Below are 23,835 nucleotides of genomic sequence, written 5' to 3' on the forward strand. Positions count from 1 at the left end.
GTTCAAACATTCTATATTGGATTAATTTGAAAGGTACAAAGGCACTACAAATTTCCCCTGCACTTTTTAAAAAAAATTGATGAATCGTATACATGTAAATTGGATTAGAGTGTAGATAATACCTATATATGACGAACTTCTATAATTTCACTTGTCTAGAAATTCCAACCAATGATGTTTAAACCTCAAAGTACACATACAAAAGTTCAAACTGTCCTACTGTGAATCTTGATAAAAAAAATCTATAAAAAATCAAGCCCTCCACGTTTTGTGTGCATATTGTTTTAAACCTGGTCTTACTTTATCAGATCGTGACAGATCTAGGGTCAGTTTTATGGTTTTTGTATTAAGAATACAAAGATTAAATAAACTTTAGCTGGACTATATAAACTTACCATCATAATAAAACATAATTTTTGGCACACATGCCGCTGTGACATAATAAATCATTATATGTTAAATATAATAATAAACAATATGAATAAAAATGACAGGTCATGTGATTTTTTTTCAATGGTAAATTATTAAATCCATTTGATAATTAAAAATAACACGTACACACAGTCGTCAGATAAGTATATAAGTATTTAATTTATCTGTCATCAATTTTGTGAACAACAATATAAGTTGTTAAATCAATTCGTCTGTGAAATAATGTTAAAATTACACACTTGAAAGAAGTGATAGACTCATATACAATGGTTGATTGACAAGGGCGCGTTTTTTGAAGATACTAACAGTGAACTGGTGAGTTGAGAATAATAGAACATGGTTCTCTCGGTAAAGTTCCAACGGAGGGGTATCCTGGTTTACATTAATATTGTACCTCTGTCCCTAACATATTGCTGTCGTGAATTTCTGTTCATCAAATTCAGCTTCTTGGTATAAGTCGCCAAGCCCATTTTAAATAAGTTATACCATACCGTGTGATACATTTTCAGATCAATCAGTGTTCTACTTTCTGTTTTACAAAAAAAATGTACATTTGATTGGGTTACTTTAATATAATTTTATGTCTTTGTTTTATTTTGTTATAAAGGATTATAAATATACTGTGCTCAGCAATGATTATATATATATTGTGCTCAGCAATGGGTACCATAATTGGCCAAACAAAACTATCGTTTTTATCAACATAATAAAATTGAAAATGGAAATGGGGAATATGCCAAAGTGACAACGACACGGCAAATAAGCAGATAACAGCCGAATGTCACCAATGGGTCTTCACAACGCAGTGAGAAAATCCTGCACCTGACTAACCTCTAAATAAAAATACTAGTTCAGTGAAAATGAACGTCATACTAAACTCTAAAAAATATAAATGAACTAAAATTTAAAAGCATACAAGACTATTTTTTTTTTTATTTTTTTTTCTATGGTCGGGTTGTTGTCTCTTTGGCACATTCCCCATTTCCATTCTCAATTTTATCAAAGGCCAGAGGCTCCTGGTATGGGACAGACGGATAAATGCAGCGGAGTTACACATGTTTTGTGAGATCTCAACCCTCCCCTATACCTCTAGACAATGAAGAATAAAGAAACACACAGCAATACACAAAGTAAAACTCTGTTTAAAAGAAGTCCTAGTAGTTAGTACGATCTCAGAATAAGAAACTAAGGAAAATGACAATGATACACAAATAAACAAAGGACTACTAAAGCAGTTACTGATTTGCCAGCTCCAGACCTCAATTAAATTGATTGAAAGATTATGTCTTCATCATATGAAAATCAAGTATAATCCATCTCCTTGAGTGTTTAAAAGTATCATACCATCACATTTTTTATTACAGGTACCTTGTCTTCAGACAGACACACAAAGTATACGGCGGGGTTAAACACATCTTTGAGAGCTCACCCCACCCATTAATCTTAGACAGTAGTGTAACAACACAGTATAATAACAGACTGTTCGCATCAGTTGAAATGGGCTTGACTCATCAGGACAAAAAAATCATAACAAAAAGACAAAAGTAGCGAATATCTATTTAAAAAGTTTATCACCAATAAATTTGTTTATACCTGTAAGTCGAAACGTCTGACATTTTTACAAAATGTTTTCAGAAAATTAAAACCATACTGAATATAATTGTTAAACACATGCAATGTATGTACTTTCACTGTACTATAACTATCTGTCGCTACCTATTTTTGGCATTGCACAAGGTAATGTTTTTTCTCGTCTGTTCACTTAATTCATTGGATGTTGGATGTGTACTAAATGACATCGTAGTATTTGATTCTTTTTTTGTATTTGTTGTTATTGGCTTTGAACTAGCTTTCAGTAATTCTAGAAATCCCAGATCTGTACATGGTATCTTTTTGTTGTTAGGGATGAGGAATGGATAAATACCCTGCCACGTCCGATCTGTGTTTTTGTTTGATGTTTTTTTTTTCTGCTTTGTATCGATCTGATGTTCAGTCCTTTTCAGCCGATTTCATAGTTAAATCTTATGTTGTGCTGGTACCAACCGTTCAAGGTTATGGTAGGGTTGAACACTCACAAAAATGTTGAATCCCATCCCATTCTTTGTGTACCTGTCCCAAGTCAGGAGGCTGTAGTTAAGTGGTTTTCATTTGTTCATGACTGGCATATGTGTTCAACGTAAATTGTTTTGATGTAAATAAGACCGTGATTTTTCTTAAACTGTAAGTTTCATATTTTATATGTTTCAGTGGGGCATTTTATAGCCGACTATACGGACATATAACGGTAACAGACTATTCACTTATGTCACAAGAAAGACAACTCGATACTTGTTTTTCAACAACTAATTCGTCAGGTCGGTAAAAAAAATACGCATTTAAGACTATATATGTTTATCGTCAAAACACTAAACTAAACAATAACAAAAGACACAAAGACAGATCTGAGTGTAATCGCAGTTGCTGAAAGCTAACCAACAACGATTTATAAAAAATCATGTATCTAAGACTACAATATCAAAAAGTACACATCCAACTTCCAATGCGATCATTTTATAGTGAAAAGATGAAATAATACAAATATTTATTTTCAATACAAACAAGGATATGTATAGTAATCCTTGATGCAAATAAATAGTAATAAATATGACATGAGATTACTTGTAAAGTAAAACATATAGTTTAATATCTAAGTAATTCTAACGTGGAATTAAGATGGAAAGAACAATAAAACATTAACAATTTCCAGTTTAAAGCTTGGATAAGATTGTAGATAACAATATTAAAGGTAATAGCTTCAAGATAAGAATAAAAAGACAATAATATATCAACAGTTTCCAGCATTAGAAGTTTGATAATCTTTCTTTTTACAGTGCCAACAACTGAAACAGCAACATGATAAACGGTCATCAGGGTGATAGGCACACGGACACCAGTCACAGAAACAAAACAACACTCTTAAGATCTCTAAACTACAGAGAATCATATCTATAATAGCGACTACTGATGTTACTACTCCATACACAGAGTCCCAGTTAGATATTGAGAATATAAATCCAGCATGTATACCAGTTGTCACTTTAAACACAATAAATATAAGCCTCCATATTTTTGGATGATAATTATCAGCAATAAGTTCCCACTTTATAACAACAATGATAGTTAAAATAATAGCTAAGGTCAATAATACGGCTACATATACTATTATAGGTACTTTGTAGCTATCTAACCAATCCGGAAGTCCTATCTTCTGCCACACAATAATGAATGTTACTGCGTCCACTATGTAACCGATCCACACACGGATGGCAAAGACAGTCACCCATTTCCTCGGTTCTTCTTCGAGTGTTTTATCAATGTACCGAGAAGCAAAACATCTAAATACACATAGCAAAATGTCTCCATTATTTCGACAACAATCCGCCATGACTTTTAATTGATCGGAAAGATGTTAACTACACTATAAGAAAAAAACACCCACTCGTTTTCTAAATATAAACCTATTGACCCATACCGGTATGTATTGTATTACTTTATTATACAAAAGCTATTCATCATTAGTGTTGCACGAAAACTGTCAAAACGGACATGTACCCTTGAGGTATCGTCAGTTTGCGTAAGAATAAAACGGATGAATTTTAAACAATAACAATTTATAAAATACAAGTTCTTTGTTTTGTTTATTTTTAGACGGGCTGGATAAATAATTATCAAGCATAATATATATCTATAGTTATAAATAGCGATTTCGAACAAAAAAACAACATCGTGTAGCCAGTAGTTCGATGCAATTTGTCACTTTTTCACATCAGGGTTGTCTTTTACCATGTTTACTTTTTAGAGACTTTAGAGCTAAAATACTCTATAACTGCATGTTTTCTGTCCTCAGTTTCTGTCAGCTGGTCAGATGAGTTAATCAGTTTGATTTCAATAAAAAAAAATTTAAACAATAATAGCAGTTAACAATATAATTACCATCTGAAATTCATCAATATAAGCAGAAGAAGTGATCAGAAGTCCATTTACTAATTTTAGGCTCAAGCAATGAACTTCTAATAAAAAAAAGTAGTAAGTACTCATAAATGGGTTGAACTAGTCTACTATATCAAAGAAGAAATAAAAGAAAAGAGAAAATAATTTTATCATTGCTAACTGAAATTCGTGCATCTTGGTAGGTTAACAGTTTAGTTCTGTGGTAACTTGGTTTCAGCCGCTGTTGAATATAAACAACTCTTATTAAAAGGACTGAATAGGCCCTGTAATGGTCATTTCAGCCATATGGGATAGGGGCAAACAGAAGAGTTGCCTGGAAACATGCATCGGAATTCCCCATTCGTTCTTACTATTTCTACCTCTATAAAAAAAAATCTGTTCTTTATTCAATATACCTGCTGACTCTAACTTGTTGAATGATTGAAGCCTCATTGACGATTATTTCATCTCTTTTTATTCACTAAAATATTATAAATGCGTGCATAAAACGAGTGTTATTATAACCAGATACATGTATTATATGTCTCTGATATAATAAAAGTATATTAGGAAAGGAATTCAATTTGTAAAAGTCACACAGTCATGTTATCACGTGACAAATTGTTATTTATTACCGTCAATTTTCAAGTTAAACAAAAGTTATTAAATCAAATGATCACATCGTTAAAACATTAGCACTTCAAACGAGCAATTTGTCAAAACTTAAATCGACCGTTTAACTTGTGTATGGTAATGTTATTTTCCACCTTAAAATGAAGCCATTTTACATTTACATTAACAATGAAATTGTTCGATTTATGGGTACTTTTCTATTGTAAGAGTGAAACAATATTAATCCATCCATACATTTCACTGTACGTAGATATGAATAAAGTCTGGACGAATAATCTATTATGATCCGATTATACCATAGCATACACTAATTAATAAAATGGTAACTATTAAAACTTTTATCTCGGGTGACAAGTTCAAATAGGAAAAGATACGACTTTTTACAAATTGAAACGGATTTTTCAATCATGGAGCAAAAATTTAAGGCATAAAATGTGCTGCATTCAAACTGACACTTGAATGAGACATATGCAACGTGGAAAGACTTGATGGTCTCACAAGAAAAGGTTGTTCGGTATAAAACTTTTGTGACGACGTGTCCAATGGACACGCAAAAAATTCGTTTACTTGGACGGAGACTAAGGCCACATCCAGTGGAACCAATTCCGTTTGCTTCATGCAAGGAGAAAAATTTATCTGTTTATCTCAATTTGCTCGACTCGAGAGATAAATTCGTAAAAAGTAAAAAGTATCAGGCATGGAACTATTATTCTGATAAGGATGTAATCGAAGAGCAAACGTCTAAAAGGACATCGGTAGATATGCCAATTATTGAGTCACCTCCTGCTCATGTTACAAGTGTGTCTGTGATTAAAGCAGAGAGGCAAGGCAGTGGACGGTCTGTAGGGAGGTCGGAAAGACAACACAGTGAAAGGAGGAAGTCTGCCAAACATGCTAGCGAACGTTCTGTGGGTAGACCTGAGAGACAAAACAGTGAAAAGAGGAAGTCGGCCAAACAAGGTAGTGATCGTACTGTAGTTATGCCGGACAGACTAATTAGCGTGTCGTCTGAGGTTATGCCGGCAAGACAAGGTAGCGAACGGTCTGAAGGTATGCCTCAGAGACAAGGTAGCGAACGGTCTGAAGGTATGCCACAGAGACAAGGAAGTGAAAGGAAGTCTGCGAAGAAAGTCGCCTTTAGTGTTAATGAAAAGGTTGACGAAGATAAATTTCCATCCATAGAACCAAATTCACGTGCTAGCTCACGTGCAAGAGCGAACACTAAACTATCCGATTTGACCTTTGGCAGTCGAAAGTCACCAGGACGAAAGAGTGCAGCAAGTATTGATAGTGCGTTAAGTAGAGACGGAGAATTATTTCATATAACATTTAGGGGATGCAGCAGAGAATCACAACGAAGGTATGATCCAAGAAGTGAAATACATAGTGACTATTATTCAATCAAAAAAATATCTGAAAGTCCTCGAACAAAGGTGCAAAATGTTCAAAAGCCAAAATCAGCCATCTTCCCCGAGTCAAAACAATCCTTCCAAGCTATACTCTTGGGTAGTCAGAAAAGAATGGTAAAGAAATTCGACAAAGGAAACATTAAACTACCGTATTATACGTGGGATAAATTAAACAGAGTGTCACATTTAAGAGGGTATACTTCGGTGCCTATATTTTGATTTGTTTATATATGGACCATTTGAATTTATTACACACCTTTGAAGATTAACATTAATCGCAGTGATGATAATCGGTCTATATGTGCAACTACAGTCGGAAGTGAATAGTGAGGAAAGAAGTGTTGTATCCAAATCAATGTATTACATTGGAGCCATAAGACTCATAGTATATTCTGAATATCAGAACTACTGCTATCATATTGGTAAAGTTAAAAGAGACAACTTTCACGATCGATTTCCCCCGTAATTTCTAACATTATTCGAATATTTTGTTTGTATTTTTCTATGTCAGACTTTGTTTCGCGTATGTAGAATGATATATTGTATCATTTTGTATTAACTGGTAATAATATGATGTGAAGCAAACATGTATAGCAATGAGCATGAATCAAAGACAATCAAATTCGGATAGTGCGTTATGTTTGGAAACTTTATTCTGTTCAAGCTTCGCTTTCTGCACTCTTTTTCAGTTGTCCCGGAATTGAGCACAATTTCCTTGTTGTGGCTTCAACATGGCCGAAATACGATAAAAAGTATGGTTCTCGGCTTATGGCCACCGTACAACTTTGTCCATAGATTATGTCAGCAATAACCATATTAAAGAGTTGAGTAATGTCTTATAAGACATGTCTTAAGCTTTGTGTCCGCAAATGAGGTCAACAGGAATGACCTGGGTTCGTCATTGAAAACACCCAACCTGCATGTTTTTTTCACGATGACTACTTTCAGTGTAGGATTAAAAAACAAAGCTATCTGAAGATTTGTACATACTGTACGTGTAAGCTAATTTTCCTGATGACTTGTATTGTTAAAAAAATGACACATATACAATGTGGTGTTCAGTTTAAAGTATAAACAATAAATCTGACTCTAAAATCTTGACAACAAATTAAAGTCTTAAGGGGTTTTGTGTTCTTAAGCTGATTAAAAATATAAATCATGTATTGTTAAATGTACCCTTGCTCTGATTATGCATAATACATTTGCCACTGTACGTTAAACAATCAACTATTAATGCCATTAATCCACTGGTTGGTCCGTTTTTCTATCTTGGGTTTTCTGTCTTTTTTTCAACTAATCTTGTTCCTGTTTTAATGCTTTCATTCAACTTCACATGGTGAAATCAATGCTTAGAAATAAAACAACATGAACTCATAGAAATCTGCTTCATGAATTAGAATTGTAGACCTTTTTACGATCTTTACTTTAATATAATTTCGATTTATATATTAACCTTACTAAAAGTCATGGCAGTTGTCGTCTGTAAATTATACTACTTAGAACTACAAAGTTTAAATGTATGGTAGGTCCCCGTCTTGGTGTCAAAGCTCATCAATCTTTAAAATGATGAACAAACCATTATGTCGTGTTATGGTGTACGACACCACCGGAAAAAAACCACCAGTAACATGGTTAAACATACCATTATAGCACCTCAACACATATATGGGTCCACAGTGGGCGAGTGGTCTATGTAGTTTTATAACTACTGTACCTATGGCCTTTCAACACTGAGGTTGTGAATTCGAACCCAACATATGACAGGTGCGCTAGCCTTCAATCTTACGGTTGATTTGCATAGTCATTTGTTCCCCAAAAGTTATGCTTTTCTCTGGGCATTCCTGTTTCCTCATCAAATTAAAACCGGCCACCACTGAATAGTCAAAAGCGCTGAAAGTGGCGTTAAACCCCAAAAAATAATCAGTAAAAAGGACGTTTTATACAATTTGAGTTGTGAAAATAAAGTTGTAAAGAGATAATGGAAGCTAGATAACATGATTTTAGGATGGGATGCAGGAAGTAAATATGGAGAAAATCGGATAAAAAATAATAGTTTACAGAGATATGTTTCATCTGTATATAATCATATTGATATGATAATTCAACAGTCGAAGTTTAAAACAGCAATTCTTTAAAATTCGAATGTTCATACATTTGCTATTCTGGATACCAAATACTATTGACTTCTCAAAACTGGTCCCTTGACTTAAACAAAAACTTTCTTTGTAAACTATACACATATTTTTACATCTTTTACTGAGGGGGCAGGGCAACATAATCTTTATGGATACGGGATGTGCAAATGATACTACAACTGTATATCAAATATCTAAAAATTAGTCCTTAAATCTAATAAGAAACTTACACATGTGAACTAAACAATAGTTTTAATCACAGGGACTCGGTTGGCAGATACTTTTTTTTAATCTATGTTTTTATGCCCCACCTACGATAGTAGAGGGGCATTATGTTTTCTGGTCTGTGCGTCCGTTCGTCCGTCCGTCTGTCCCGCTTCAGGTTAAAGTTTTTGGTCAAGGTAGTTTTTGATGAAGTTGAAGTCTAATCGACTTCAAACTTAGTATACATGTTCCCTATGATATGATCTTTTTAATTTTAATGCCAAATTAGAGGGTTTATCCCAATTTCACGGTCCACTGAACATAGAAAATGATAGTACGAGTGGGGCATTCGTGTACTGGGGACACATTCTTGTTTCAATCTTTTTTTTCATATTTCCTGTTTATTTGTATTACATTATTTACGTTTTTAACATTGGTATCAATATTTTTGTTTTCTAGCGATGTGCAGTATACTATCCATATCTGTATACTGAAAAATCCTACTTTTTTTTCCAACGTTAAAAACTTTAATAATGTAATACAAATAGACAGGAAATATGAAAAAAAAAGAATGAAAAAAAAAATAGATAAAAAAAATGTATCTGCTAACTGAGTCCCCGTGGTTTTAATCACTTAAGAAAGCAGAGGAAACAAGCTCAATGGAAATGGAATGTATCAATGATAACAAAACTACATAACAATGGTCAAATTAGTTCCACTTAATCTTATCTAATCTCAGACTTAAACATTATTGACAACATTACAGCTGAAAAAAGCAGCATGCCTTAGTCATTCCTCAGCACCTGCACCTGCACCAAGACAAGACAAGACGAAAGCGGGATGTCATTCCGTACCTATTGACAAGATGAACAGTAAACAATATTGGGGTCTTCAATGCCTTCATATTTTTTTCGTCTACAAAACACAACTAAACATGTTTCTTCAAATGAAAACTTTAAGACCGTGTTTGTCATTATTATGCTCAGAAAAGTTTTATCATTTCAAGAAATCAGGGAAAGGTGCCGATACTCCCATTCTTTTAGAAATGTGTAAGTTTTTTGTCTCCACGTCTTGCTCAGTAAGTACCAAAAATCCTTGGACTGTGTCACTGTCGTGTCAATCTGTCCAAGAAATACTTTGGTTTCATTAAATCTATATTAAGTTTTTAAACATTTGGACTATTATGAGAAATTAGTACAATCTTACAAAGGCAGCTCCATAAGACCACACTATTTCAGACTCAGACATCTGAGATTAACATTCCCAAAATCTGACAAGCTCAGAGATGAAATAACATCTTAACAGAGGATATCTGAAACTAAGTCTTGCATTCTTACCATTGGATTTAATTCTGGTTCACCTAAAAGTTCTATTGGATTCAAAATGGCAAAAAAGTTGCATGTATGCTGTCCCACCAGGTACACTAAATTATTTTCTGTGATAAAGAAAGTTATCACTTTAACTTGTTAGTTTGAAGTGTGTGTCCTATCCATTGTATTATTTCTTGTTTTGACAATACAATATCATTCTGTTTCCAATATAATTTCTAGTTCATAATATAGATATAAGAAGATGTGGTATAAGTGCCAATGAGACAACTCTCCATCCAAGTCACAATTTGTAACAGTAAACCAACAAGGAACCTAGACTCATACTGAACAGCAAGCTATAAAGGGCCCCAAAATGGCTAGTGTAACACCATTGATACAAGAAAACCAACTGTCTAATCTAAATCAAAAACAAGAAACACTTATGAACTACATCAACAAATGGCAACCACCGAACAACAGGAGTTGATTTCTCAAAAAAACTTACGACTAAGATTTATTGTAAGTATACTGAATGGTTAATGCATTTGGTTTAAATTTTTTAACAGGTGCCAACCTTCACCCTAACATGAAATGATAACAACATACACTGAAGGAATCAGTGTTCTCCCTGGGGCCTTTTAGCATCATGGTAAGGTGATGCTATCTGAAGTGGTTTTCTTATATATATTGTTATGGATGTGATACATTAATTTTTAGAAGGTATTTCTCCTGTTTACCAGGATTCTTAATGAAATATCTGGGGAGAACACTGACAATATAAGGTCAATGTCAGAAAAATATAACCTTTTTGTAAAAGGCTGAGAAACTTAAGTAAGACAAGCTTTTGACATTGACCTAATACTGTTTTCATACTGAAACTTAAATTAATAAATTGATAGCTATTTAAATTGTAACACAAAATTTCAAACTTCTTTCCACCTCTTAATGAACCTCTGATTGTGGAGAAAGTGTTACATGTTGAAATTGACATCGCACAAAATATAGACTATAATTATGGAAATAAACACAACTACCGTAGTTGAAGTATAAATATGATTCGATTTGATTTGAAAATGTTTTATGATTTGATGATGTGTAGAAATTATGAGTTATCAAGTTTAAATCAATATATCGGAACATATTTTAATAATCTATTGTCCCTTTTCTTTAAGGGATGCCAGCATTTGTATTGCAGCTATAGTGTCACTATCTATAGGTTTATTAGGATCGTCTGAAATGATATGATATTCTGTCCCAGACTCTGTCTCATACATAACACAATGGGTAATCTCCTGTACATTTGACTTTTCAACATCCACAATACATGACAAATCGTTTTCAGAACAATGAGGTATGTTATTCAGGTCAATTTTCTGTTCTGTCACTATGTTGGTATCTTTATTATGCTTAGTCAAAGGATTTGTTTTCTCATTCAATCTCTGACGCCGTCCTTTTTTATGATTGGTTATCAATGTCTTATCTCCACTTGCTGACTCTGTACGTTCACGCTTCAGTTTATCTTTTCTAATTCCATTTTCACTGCTAGTTCTTTGTATTTCCTCTTTAACTGTTTGCTGACAGATTTTATGATGGCTGGTTAGGTAATGCTTTCTGTGAAAACGTTTTCCACATTTGTCACACTGGTATAGTTTTAAATTTTGGTGTCTGGCCTGTTCATGTCGCTTAAGTGAACCTATAATATAAAATAATTAACCAAATATTAAGCATTGTTATATTTATTTACCCTTACTAAATCTGCATTAGATTTAGTGCTGGCAAAAAAGAAGGCAATTTATTACAAGCAACAAAACAAATAAAATTCTATACAGCAACACAAAAGATGTATCCATTATACTATATATAGGGTACATGGTATGCTGTTTTAAAATTCCAATGAATTATATGTCTTAGCAAACAAGCTGACTTTTGAAATGGATGGAAATTACTACTTATTTTTTATTCAAACTATCCTACTCCTTACAGCTGGAAAAAGGAGTATGTTCACAGATATCTGAATAAAAGAAAAATTTATCTGAGGACATGAATGCCTCCCCTCAATAAATGACTCACTACGAAAATTCGAACTCTGTCTGTGTGTTGTGGTTCTTAGCATTGTGTATGAATTTCATAAATATCAGATGAGAAAAACCTAGGTTAGAGTAAAGAAATGAAAAATGGATGGACAGAAGGACTGATAGAAAAAAGTTTTAACAAGGGTAACACATAATGTGCCCTTTGCCTTGGTGCATTCTTATAGTGAAAATAATCATGTTTACTAAATTCTAAATAACTTTCAGAGTTATTGCCTTTGACAACATTGCTCACATGCTAGGGCAACAATTATTTTTTGTAAGGATGTGTAGTTCAACAAAATATATATCTTTATAACAAATAAGACATTAAAAGTTTCTTGCTTTTGTAGAAATCTATATTATACATTTTGGAATAAGGCAGTTATTTTCCCACTGTGCTGCTGATTTAAAGCTTTTGTTTTTGTCAGTTTTTAATATGAAAATACTCTTTATGAATTGGCCTTATAGTTTTCCGTTTTTGTCTTACATTTTTGTTGGGTTAACTTATCATTTTTTTCATTCTGTTTCTGTTATTTACTCTATTATATTACAAAGTCCAAGTTTGATGACAAAACACAGGTCATCTTGGTACTGCCCCTTCAACTATAGATATTGGATAGACAGCAAATGACTGACAAGAAAAATTACACATCGAATGGACTAAGTGTGGAAAGTTGTTTAAAATACTTACCTTTTCTAGTAAATACTTGGTTACACACAGTACAGCTGAATAATGAAGGAGAAATAAATGCATGTCTATTGTTTATATGTGCAGTAAGATCAGCTTCAGTAAAAAATCCTTTGAAACAATGAGGACATTCCAATCTTTTAGGGTTAGAATGCATCTTCAGGTGAGATTTTAGAGAAAATGATTTAACAGTCTTTCCACAGGTGCTACACCTACAAGTAGAAAAAAGTAAACATGTATATATTCATAACTTATATTCAGAACAGACAAAGTCTTCAAGATATACAAAAAACTTTTCTGGCAATCAACAATTTCCATGTTTAACATGAATGAGCAATGGATATATTCAGGTCAAAATTTATAAACTGATATTTGGTTCCAAAGGAAAATATTTTGGTAGTATTTTTTATGTGGTCTATGCTAGATCTGCCAATAGTTTTCCTAAAAATAAAACAAAACATGGCCTCAAATGTATGTTTTCATGTAATTTTGGAACCTCATTCAAATTGATCCAACGTCACAGCTTTTAAACATCATCAAAGGTCTGCAATGTTAGTTAGTGAAGCACAAATTTCTAACAAAATATGTGAAGTACCTTTTAGTGTATTTTGAACACTACAATACAAGTTGATTATATGTTAAATATCAGAAAGTAAAAAAAAGATATGTGTTAAGAATATCCAAAGGATGTTATTTGATAGATTGATACGAAGTTGTAATGTAAGGATAAAACCTGGCTTCAATTCGCTTATATTTTCCTTCATTTGAATAAATATTGAATATACATGGCTGGATCTAAATGGTATCTTATATTCTTAAGGCATAACTTGAAGCATTAAAGGATGTAAATAAATTCACACTTACAAACAAGTGAGAGATCTTCTGTGAGCTTTCATTAACTTCTTTGTTTTACAATCTTTCCCTTGGGAATTAGTCTTGTTATTTTCTTTAACAGATTCCTTACTGCCAGTAAATATTTTCCCATCTTTACCACAATTTACTTGCTGCTTTGGGTGTCTTGTTAGTGTGTGATTTTCCATTTCTTCCACTGTCCTGCAGTTATTCTTGCTAAGATCACAACTACAATAAAACTAGTTAAATAATTCTACTTAAATCTTTTTTTAAAATAAGCAAGCAAGAAATTAATATTTCTTTCACTTTTTTGAAATGACAAAATAAAGACATGGACGATATATATTTTATCATAGAGAACTATAAGAAATATTGGTCCATGCATCATTCAAAAATATATATACAATTTGTTTAAATTTTCTTTAGTTTGAGAATTTATTCTGACATCAGAAATCTAATGGTGTACATGTTTAACTTGTTAATGTAAATGTGATTTTTCATACAACATTTGTACAAGTGTGTATAGTAAACCCTCTATTGCATGACACAATGTGGCTGCATAAATCCTAAAAAGTATTACCTCAGGTCAGCATTGGACTCCTCATGTAAATGTGCTTTTACAAGATTTGAGTTTATATTCTTTTTGGAAAGACAAATTTTAGATTGCACATTATCTATCATACACTTCTGCTCCCCTTTTTCTGAATTATCAGAATGTTCTGTTCTTTTATCTTTAAACTCTACCGAACCATTCTTGTGACAAGTTGCCTGATCTTCATCCTTACAAAAATTTTGTTCCATAACTAAACTGTCATCAAATGATTCTCTCTGATTTTCTACAATCATGCAGTTATTGGACATTGCATCTTCATGATTAGATTTCTTTCTGTTTGAAACTGGTTTTAACTTTTTAGTATGTTCTGATATAGTACCAACAGAGGATACTTTCCTTTTCTTAGTCTTAAAACTATCTGTGGTCTGTTTGTCTGATGATAGGGAACAGTAATCAATTCTCTTGTTTCTTGTTGCCATTTTACGAGAAGATTTCACAATTTCATTATTATTTACCACTTTTGTTGTCTCAGTATTGTCTTTTGAATATCTTAAAGGTCTTTTTTCAGTCACGTTAGCTTCTTTTTTTGAAAGATTCTCAGACACAGAATCAAGTTCCCTCTCAGTTATAATATCTGTGGTGATCTTGTCATTTGTGTCACCCAGATTCACTGACTTATTTGAACAATATCTATATATGCTGAGTAATTTTTTAAGCTTGCTATCAAATTTGTGAAATCCATCTTCATTTTCCTTTTTTTGTCTGAAGTAAAGTAGATTTATATCATAATTAATAAATTAACACACAATTTTCTCTTTAACCAAACCAGATTTTAAACTTAAATGGTAAATACAATTTCAATAATTCTGATTTGACATTCACTTTTCCTATCATGTTTGGAAATTTTAATCATGTTAATTGGTGATGAGTTTATCTCTTGTTTTTTCTTTTTTAACAAATGTTGAAATTTGTCAATATTTTTAGCTATTCTGATAGATAAAAAGCATTGCTCAATAAAATTTATCATCAAAACAAGAATTCAATATATATATTATTTACTTTTAAACCAAAATATCTAATTACATTAGATATATAACTAAAATAAATTTAAATACTCTTCTTTAAGAAAATAGAAAAATATTATACCTTCTTTTGATAAAAAGATTACAGGTTCCATCAACATGATCATCATATGCAATTCTAAATGGCATAATGGCAAATAATAATGTGCATGGCCAGTCTAAATTGTTCTTAATAAAACATGAAACCTTGTTCTTCAGTAGTATCCAAATCTCGTCTGAAATAAGATTTATAAATACCGGTATAAAATTATTCTGATAGTAGCGTTTTTTTGTTGCTTACCTACTTACAATAATATCAAAAGGTGACCATTTATTATTTCATTTTCTGGCTTATCATCGCATAATTCAAAAAGATGTAACAAAATGAAATTATAAACAATAGCAAAAAAATTTAGATGTACATTGTATCACAAAAACATAATTTTGATCATTGCACCATGAAAATTAGGTCAAGATCAGGTCAAGATGATCAGGTTGATATGTAAATGTAAGAAGGATTCAATAGACTAAATATCAATAACCTAATACTTCAAGTACTGAGAAACTGACATGATCATGAAACTTAATGTTGACTTTTGTGGGGCCATTAAACAAAGAAAATGATGTGCATATGAAAGCAGTGAATTCTCCAGGCCCTTTGAGGACCACGGGTTCACAGTGGTATAAAGTTTTAGCGTGTTGGTATAATTTTGGTCCTTGGGGCTAAAATTTTCAGTTAAATCAAAGCGCTGTAAGCGCTGAAGGCAGTTAACCAAAAACCAAGGCAACCGTAATTATGAAAACTGTGGCAACGTTGCCTCAACATTAAACATTCATATATAGCACATTCATGTCTATCTAATGATTTATTTATTAAGGCAAATAATTTATATGTTATCAAAGTTTCAAAAGCAATGCATATATCAATGTATATTTTTTTTATGGTGAGTCTGCAGTGGTACAAGTTCCCAATGATTGCAGTTGTTCTACTTGGTAGTTAACTTTGGTTTTATTTGACTGCTAGAAGTTCAAGTTGACTTAGTATGAAGATGTAATAGTATGAATGGACTGGTTTCCCTGGAAAGAAAACTGAGTTTGTGTTCTATAGTACAAAAGTTATGAGACACGAATCAGACAAATGTTCACTACAACAGGGATCAAAGGTGAGGTCTGACTGACCTGCCCATAGTAAATGTAAATGATTTGTTATTTTGTCCCATACATATGAATATATATAATTTAGGGGTGGGGATCTCAACGGTTTTCAAGTTCTCAAACAGGTAGGGGTAGGCCGAGGATTTAGGGGGGGCAGGCGGCCCCGCCCCCCTTTTGGGAAAAAAATTGGTTGCTTATATAGGGAATCACTGAAGCGTGACTTGAGTGGGCCCCCTCTTAGGTCAGTCAGCGGGCCCCCACTATGAAAATTTCTGGATCCGCCACTGGGGGTAGGGTGACCCTAGGGACTTCCCCTACATTTCATTTTATTTGTTATATTGTCCCATACATGAATATATATGGTTTAGGGGTGGGGATCTCATTGGTTTCCAAGTTCTCAAACAGGAGGGGTAGGTTGACCCCAGGGACTCCACCTATATTTCATTTAATTAGTTATATTGGCCCATACATGAATATATATTGTTTTGGTGTGGGGATCTCAACCGTTTCCAAGTTCTCAAACAGGAGGGTTGGGGTGACCACAGGGACTTCCCCTACATTATATTTGATTTGTTATATTGTCCCATACATGAGTATATATGGTTTAGGGGTAAGGATCTTGACCATTTCCAAGTTCTCAAACAGAAGGGTGTACAGTGACCTCAGGGACTCCCCCTATCTTTCATTTGAATTGTTATATTGTCCCGTACATGAATATATGGTTAAGAGGTGGCGATCTCAACGGGTGTCAAATTCTCAAACAGGAGGGGGTGGGGACACAAGGGACTCCCCCTATATTTCATCTGATTTGTTATATTGTCCCATACATGAATATATATGGTTGAGGGTGGGGATCTGGGCCATTTTCAAACTCTAAAACAGGAAGGGTGGGGTGACCCCCAGTGACTCTTCCTATATTTCATTTGGTTTTTCATATAGTCACAAACATGAATATATATGGTTAAGGGGTGTGGATCTCGACCGTTTCCAAGTTCTCAAACAGGAGGGGATGGGGTAACTCCAGGGACTCCCCCTATATTTCATTTTATTTAAAATATTGTCCTATACTTGAATATATGCAGGGGCGGATTCAGGCGGGGGGTTGCGGGCTTGAACCCCCCTTAAATTTGCAAAGCATGGGTTGTTCTCAGCTTAATAAAGAATATTCCGATAATTTTACCTCAATTTTTTTTTAGCCTCGCTCTGCTCAGCGAAAATTTAAGTTTACGTCCCTCCTAACCTAAAATCCTGGATCTGCCCCTCATATGGTTTAGGGGTGGGGAGCTCGACCGTTTCCAAGTTAGGGAGCTACCATTTGATTTTTATGGGGGGGCTAGGATGAAATTTGAAAAAAATAGGCAGGACAGGAGTTTTGAGTAAAAAAAAAAGGCAGGATGAGCAACTTGGTAAAAAAAAAAAAGGCAGGATGACAATTTGTGTAAAAAAAGTCAGGATAACTAGTAAAAAAAAAGGCAGGACCGAATAGAGTAAAAAATAAAAAGGCAGGACAGAGATTACAACTAAAAAAAAAAAGCAGGACAAAATTTTTCATCCTAGCCCCCCCATAAAAATCAAATGGTAGCTCCCTTATCAAACAGGAGGGGGTAGAGTGGCCCAAAGAATGCCACCTATATATCATATGATTTACTTACATTTAGGTATATATAATATAGTTGCATTATTTGTGAAAATAAAGAAACTTTCAGCTACATTAATTGACCCTTCAAAATTGAGAAAAACAAATAACCCTTCGAAATTGCAGTAATATGTTTACACTTTAAAAGCATCTCACATGCATTATCATCATTTATCACTGATAAAGAAAATTTAGACTGTGACCATGAACATGTATATTGTTAAATATATTCTGTTCCCAGCTGTTACGTTGTATTGGATTTTTAAATTAAAATTTGTCAAAAAGTAATTTTGAGTTTCTGTATAAAATATTTTTCTGCTTTTTCTTTCTTTTACATATATCTTTTGGTTTACAATTCTAGTGTTTATATTCATTTACCATGCATAGATTTATTTTTTCACCTGCTTTGATTTATTTTGTAATTGATCGCCGAATCCGGAATTATCCTTATCCGCTTCCGGAATCGGATCCGATATTGTAAAATTTTGTCTTCACGGTCGCCATTGTTATGTGTTTACAATGTTGTTTTTGTCAATCAGATACAATTTTACTCGAATTTATACAACATTTGTCGGCGATTTTCTGTATAAAGCTAGCGGTTGAACAAAATGAACATCGCTGTCATGAATAATAATGATAAAAATAAGTTTTTAGCTCGTTTAATTGGAGACTTTGGTGACTTGCATGGAAGGTTTGCAAAGTAATTTAAAGTGGAAGGTGACTACGTCGGACGTAGCTATAGAAACCAACTATCCTGGTCGAAATTCCTCTTGCAAAAGTGGAAGGTCGCGGACCTCGGACCACCGCTAATTTGCACACCTGCCTCCAAATTCAAAAGCTACGAAAATTTCTTTTTCTAATTTGAAATTGCCGCCAACAGCATGAACTTATTTTATAATATACTACTGACGTAGTTGTACTACGTATTGATGACAAACAATATCCCTACGACTTTTGCCATTTGGGAAATCTAAACTACTTGTCTTAAGAGATTTTCGGCGATTAAATATTTCATACAATTGTTCTTTGACATCTTAGCTAAAAGCACAAGTCATAATGAACTACACAAGGATTCTTAATAAGCACTACTTCCTATGTGTAACTTCAAAACTTTTGGATAAATCGACGATCATTTAAGTTTTTTCTGGTCATATTTTTTGTAATCCAGAATAAAAAGTATTAAAAAAGTGTTCAATTAGTTATATATAACATAGTAGCGAGCTAGATAATAACAATGGCAAGTATTTCAGCATTTATTGGGTAGAACACAAATTTAGGGTGCTCGCATAATGCAGCTTAACTGCATAAAAATCCGTAATCAGTAAAATTTAAAACAGCTTCTTTAATCTTTTCTGTGTGGTATAAAATTCCAGAAAGTACACAGAGAGTTGTGAGGAAAGAAAAACCTTTAATTCAATAAAATATAATACACTTGTAAGATATAATACTTTCCCTTTTGTACAGCGTACCTGAATAATGGACATCTTTTTTCACTATATCTATGTGTAAATCAGCTGACTTTAAAAGCTGAACATCAGGTGTTAAAAGTGATAATCCTCCACATAAACTTCTTCTAAGGTATAACCTTGTCATTACATTGTATCTGAAAAATTAAGAAGGAAAAATTGTCATGTTATGTCTTTGTTGTCTCATTACCTAGTTTATTTTATTTTCAGAAAAAGGAAAAGCCATGTCAAATGCTGTCCAGAATTACCTCAAAAGACCAAATTAGACTAGCCAATCAAAGAATCACAATCCCTACAACATCTGGAAAATAACTGTCATACTCCTATCTTGATTTGTGAGTTGAAAATGATGTGCTACAACATATTTTATAATGCCAAGCACCAAACATTTATGACAGCAGAATGAGTCCTTGGTCATAAACTTTACATGGTACTAGGAGTACAGACTTTGTGCCCGAAACACCAAATCCAGTATTTTGGTTGGTTGATTTCTGTCAAATTCTCAGTCTGAGTGTTATAATCTGACTGCAAGGCCTGAAGCTCTGGTTCAAATGATTATCATTTCCAGACTTTGAAAAACTATGTGTTTATATGAATAAAAAGAGATGAAGAGTACTAAGTTAGGAGTAACTAGGGTCTACATTTATAATGAAATAAAACCTGAACCACATGCTTAAGAATTAATTTTTTTCTACTGAAATAATGTTGCAACTGGTGGAGAGTTGTATCATTGGCAATCATATATTACATCTTCTTATTTATTTTTAACACAAAACTAAACTAAAGTACCTGCAAACAAGGTCAAGTAGACCCATGGTAATAATGTCTGGTGAAATTGTATCTATTATTGCTACCTCTGGCCACATAGAATAGAGGTCAAGGAATATCATCACATACTTCTGTCTTCCTTGGCAGCCATATGGTCCCAACACACATAACTCAACCTGGAAATATCAATATCTCATGAAAAACTCTGAATTAAATGCAATGAATTGCCATTGTAGTTTGGCGAGTGATTCAGCTTTGAAAGTTAAAAAGTAATGTAAATATAAATCAACAATTAATTAATAGATTCTTTTGTACATCAAACTGATATCTTCACTTATTGTATGTATGACTAAATAAAAATAGTAAAAAAAAAATCTTTAAAAAAATGAAAAAGTTACATGTACTTGTAGTTAAAATATCTTGGAAAATATGTTAGACTTTTAAAGTACATCAAAACACCTTTTCATATAATCTTCTATATGGAAGAGAAGTCTTTGTTTATTTCAGATGTGACCTTTTAAGTTTTATTCTACTTAGTTAATTCCGACAAGTGAAGTATATAGACTCAGGAACATGTAATGTTTGTAAAGAATTGCCTTTAAAAGAAAGGAAGTACATTGAGATCTTTGAATGGATTTTCACAGAAGCCCCACTGCTCATAGAATTTCAAAATATCTTAACCATTGTTAACTGCTAAAACCACACATAAAAATTCATATGCAAAGACTTAAAAGATCTCAGGTAACTTTTCTTAAACAGCCAATAGTCTGATAGTATAAATTGTGTTGAATGACATGTTAAATAATCTTACAGAATGCCAAAAGTAATCAGGTTCAACATCAGATTCAAGGTTACATATTTCTACTCCATTATTATCCACATTTTCTAAAACTTCTTCATTTCTCTCCTCATCTGGCTCATTTTTCATTATACAACTCTTCTCAACAGCTGAATTTTGTTTTGTAGAGCTCGAGCTTTCTAGGTCTGTTTCATGCACAGTTTTTATTTCATTATTACAACTGAAAGACAATTCCAATGATTGGCTGATGTCATTGGTATTTTCATTATGATCAACATCGATGTCTGTGTTTGTTGAAAATAATTCAATTGTACTATCACTGTTTCCATAACTTCTGAAGTTTTCCATTTCTTGTAATACATGGTTGTCATGTTTTTCACCATATAACATATTCAATATATCCATGTCATTTTCCTGCTCCATTGTGATAATGTTAGTTGTATCTAATCTTGAAGTACAGATAGGACAGTTCCTGATCAACAGTTTAACCATCTCAATCATACACAGAAAATAATATTTATCTTTACACAGTGCTACAGTTCTGTTTTTACCATGATGTTGACCTACAAAATATTCATCAATAAATTTTTATTATATTATGTTTTTGCTTCATGAATGAAAAAATATGGTATTTCTTAAGTCCATTTCGTTTTTCTTAAATTAATTATCACAGGAACACTCTTACCTCCCCCCCCACCCCCACCCCCCACCCCAAAAAAACAACAATCAACAAACAAACAAACTTGGTATGATAACTACTTAAACACATGCAACTGGTCAATACTTATTAAATACAAAGAACCCTTTACAAAATATCAAGTGTTGTAAACTTTGTTAAATTTCTAACGTGACAAATCTAGATCTAAATTCAGATTTATCAGATTTATACAACGCACTGTGTCCCTGGGAGCATTAATTACCATAAAATCATCGTTGTATTCCCTACACAAAGCCCTTTTCAGTGCATTTTCTGATATCTATAGTATACATAATCTTGGTTTTATATAGAGCTCTTGGAACTGCAGAAAATACATTTTTGTAAAATAACTAGAAAAGCAAAATGAAAAGAGCCTGTGTCTGGTCACCTTAGTACAATGTAGTATGTGCATTTTCAAAAAGGGATTTATACACTCTGACTATGCCGACCCCATTAGTTCATCTTGTAAATCTGAAAATGGAAAATTTAATAGTTGTGCTGCCAGCTAGACCTTTTTGTAGACAGGGTTAAGTTGCATTAAAGTTTCAATGAAAATAATTTGTTTTACATAATTTTACAAGACTGGCCAAAACAACTCATTGGGAAAGAACCCAATACTGTCATCTACTGCTATTACTGGAATAGAGTCGAAAAAGGAAATGTGTGAAAGAGACAACAACCCCACCAAAGATCAGATAACAACACAAGGCCACCAATGGGTCTTTCAAGGGGCTCTAGCTAGGAGATACAATGCATATATAAAAAAAATCTAAAAAAAATAATTTTTTAATCATTAATCATGCTAATGCAAGTTGAATAGTGAAATTATAATTCCCTTTTAGCAGCTAGTATGGTTCAATTTTGTCAAATAAGCTAAGAAACATTGATGATGAATTCTCATTGAATCTGTATTCATGTGACCTTCAATTTAACCACTTACATGTAGCTAGAGATGGATAGCACATGAACTGTGCGTGTTGAGTTATTCGAAGGAAAAGAATGTTAACATTGAAAGAGATTGATTGACAGGTTTTGATCCACAAATTATCATTCTTATAGATTATTATGCAGGTAAAAACAATTCTTTAAAATATATTTTTTTAATGTACAAATGTATATAATAATATGAAATTAAACAGACATAAAAAAATCTAATTGCATGAGTTCCCTATCTATTTATATCTATATTAATGTTAATATTATTTATTCGACCATCAGAGGTTTTCATAGGTTAAATCAAAAGTAATTAGATGGCATCAAGACATACATGTACACACAAAACAAAGCAACATATTATCGATCCCATGCCCTGTAAATTGTTTATTTTAGACTTTTTATAATTCAGATAAATGTTTTACATTATATTAAATCAAATATGAGAATTTGAATCGAATTGGTGAATGTGAATTTGACAGCTAGTTCCCCTTTAACACAGCGAGAAGGTCCTGAACTCAATGGTGAAGTCTTATTCTATTTTTACCTTCTTCGCTTATATGGCATTCATAGAAGGCCTGCAACTTATCGTCATTGGAAAACAGTACCAGTCTTTTTAATGACTTTTTATCACTTTTCTGATGGTCAGTATCACTGGTATTATCACAAGTCGATGGAAAGGGAGTGGAATAATATTGTGAGTAAAGTTTGCCATTTTCAATGATAAAATCTAAAGCTCTTTGTCTTAGGTTAGATCTGTGTATTCTGTTGCTGTAACGATCATCTGGAGGATACTCATTGGTTTGGAGATAGCTGAAAACGTGTTCGAGATCTATTTTTTGATAGAGAGATTTTTTCGTCTGCTTCTTATTTTTTTCCATTTTTTTCTGCCGGTGTTTTGCAAGGTTTCGTCCCTTTTGTTATTACGGTGCAATGGGAAATATGTAAACATTCTGATGACTTCGTTCATTGATTTTTTGGTGTAAAAATTGTGAATGTATAATTTAATAATAAAAATCTGTCAAATATATGTGCTTTTCCTTCATATAAAAACTTTGGACTT

The 23,835-nt window shown here is 32.9% G+C and overlaps 1 protein-coding gene and 1 long non-coding RNA gene across 2 annotated transcripts; one reads left to right on the plus strand and one right to left on the minus strand.

The window, feature by feature from the left end:
* Nucleotides 1–588: 588 nt before the first annotated feature.
* On the plus strand, nt 589–3,884 carry LOC143045391 (uncharacterized). The gene is made up of 3 exons (XR_012968945.1): nt 589–747; nt 2,680–2,786; nt 3,303–3,884. It is a non-coding gene; the product is annotated as an uncharacterized LOC143045391 (long non-coding RNA).
* Nucleotides 3,885–11,221: 7,337 nt separating this feature from the next.
* Nucleotides 11,222–23,770, minus strand: LOC143045393 (uncharacterized). The gene is made up of 9 exons (XM_076217853.1): nt 23,320–23,770; nt 21,155–21,705; nt 20,365–20,519; nt 19,579–19,712; nt 15,404–15,554; nt 14,285–15,019; nt 13,717–13,932; nt 12,856–13,064; nt 11,222–11,785 (listed from the first exon to the last, which is right to left on the minus strand). The coding sequence occupies exons 1-9, from the start codon at nt 23,651–23,653 to the stop codon at nt 11,244–11,246; spliced, it is 3,027 nt and encodes a 1,008-aa protein (XP_076073968.1). The 5' UTR covers nt 23,654–23,770; the 3' UTR covers nt 11,222–11,243.
* Nucleotides 23,771–23,835: the final 65 nt, after the last annotated feature.

This window comes from Mytilus galloprovincialis, chromosome 9, assembly GCF_965363235.1.
Source record: "Mytilus galloprovincialis chromosome 9, xbMytGall1.hap1.1, whole genome shotgun sequence".
In the NCBI taxonomy this organism is placed as follows: Eukaryota; Metazoa; Mollusca; class Bivalvia; order Mytilida; family Mytilidae; genus Mytilus; species Mytilus galloprovincialis.

Bases quoted from the DNA above. Each gene is read 5' to 3' on its own strand.
- LOC143045393 (XM_076217853.1), bottom strand. From the start codon at position 23,653: ATGGAAAAAAATAAGAAGCAGACGAAAAAATCTCTCTATCAAAAAATA. The intron at 15,555-19,578 runs GTACGCTGTACA...ATCTTATTTCAG, and splicing joins AAAAGATGTCCATTATTCAG to ACGAGATTTGGATACTACTG. The intron at 11,786-12,855 runs GTAAGTATTTTA...TTTATATTATAG, and splicing joins CCAAGTATTTACTAGAAAAG to GTTCACTTAAGCGACATGAA.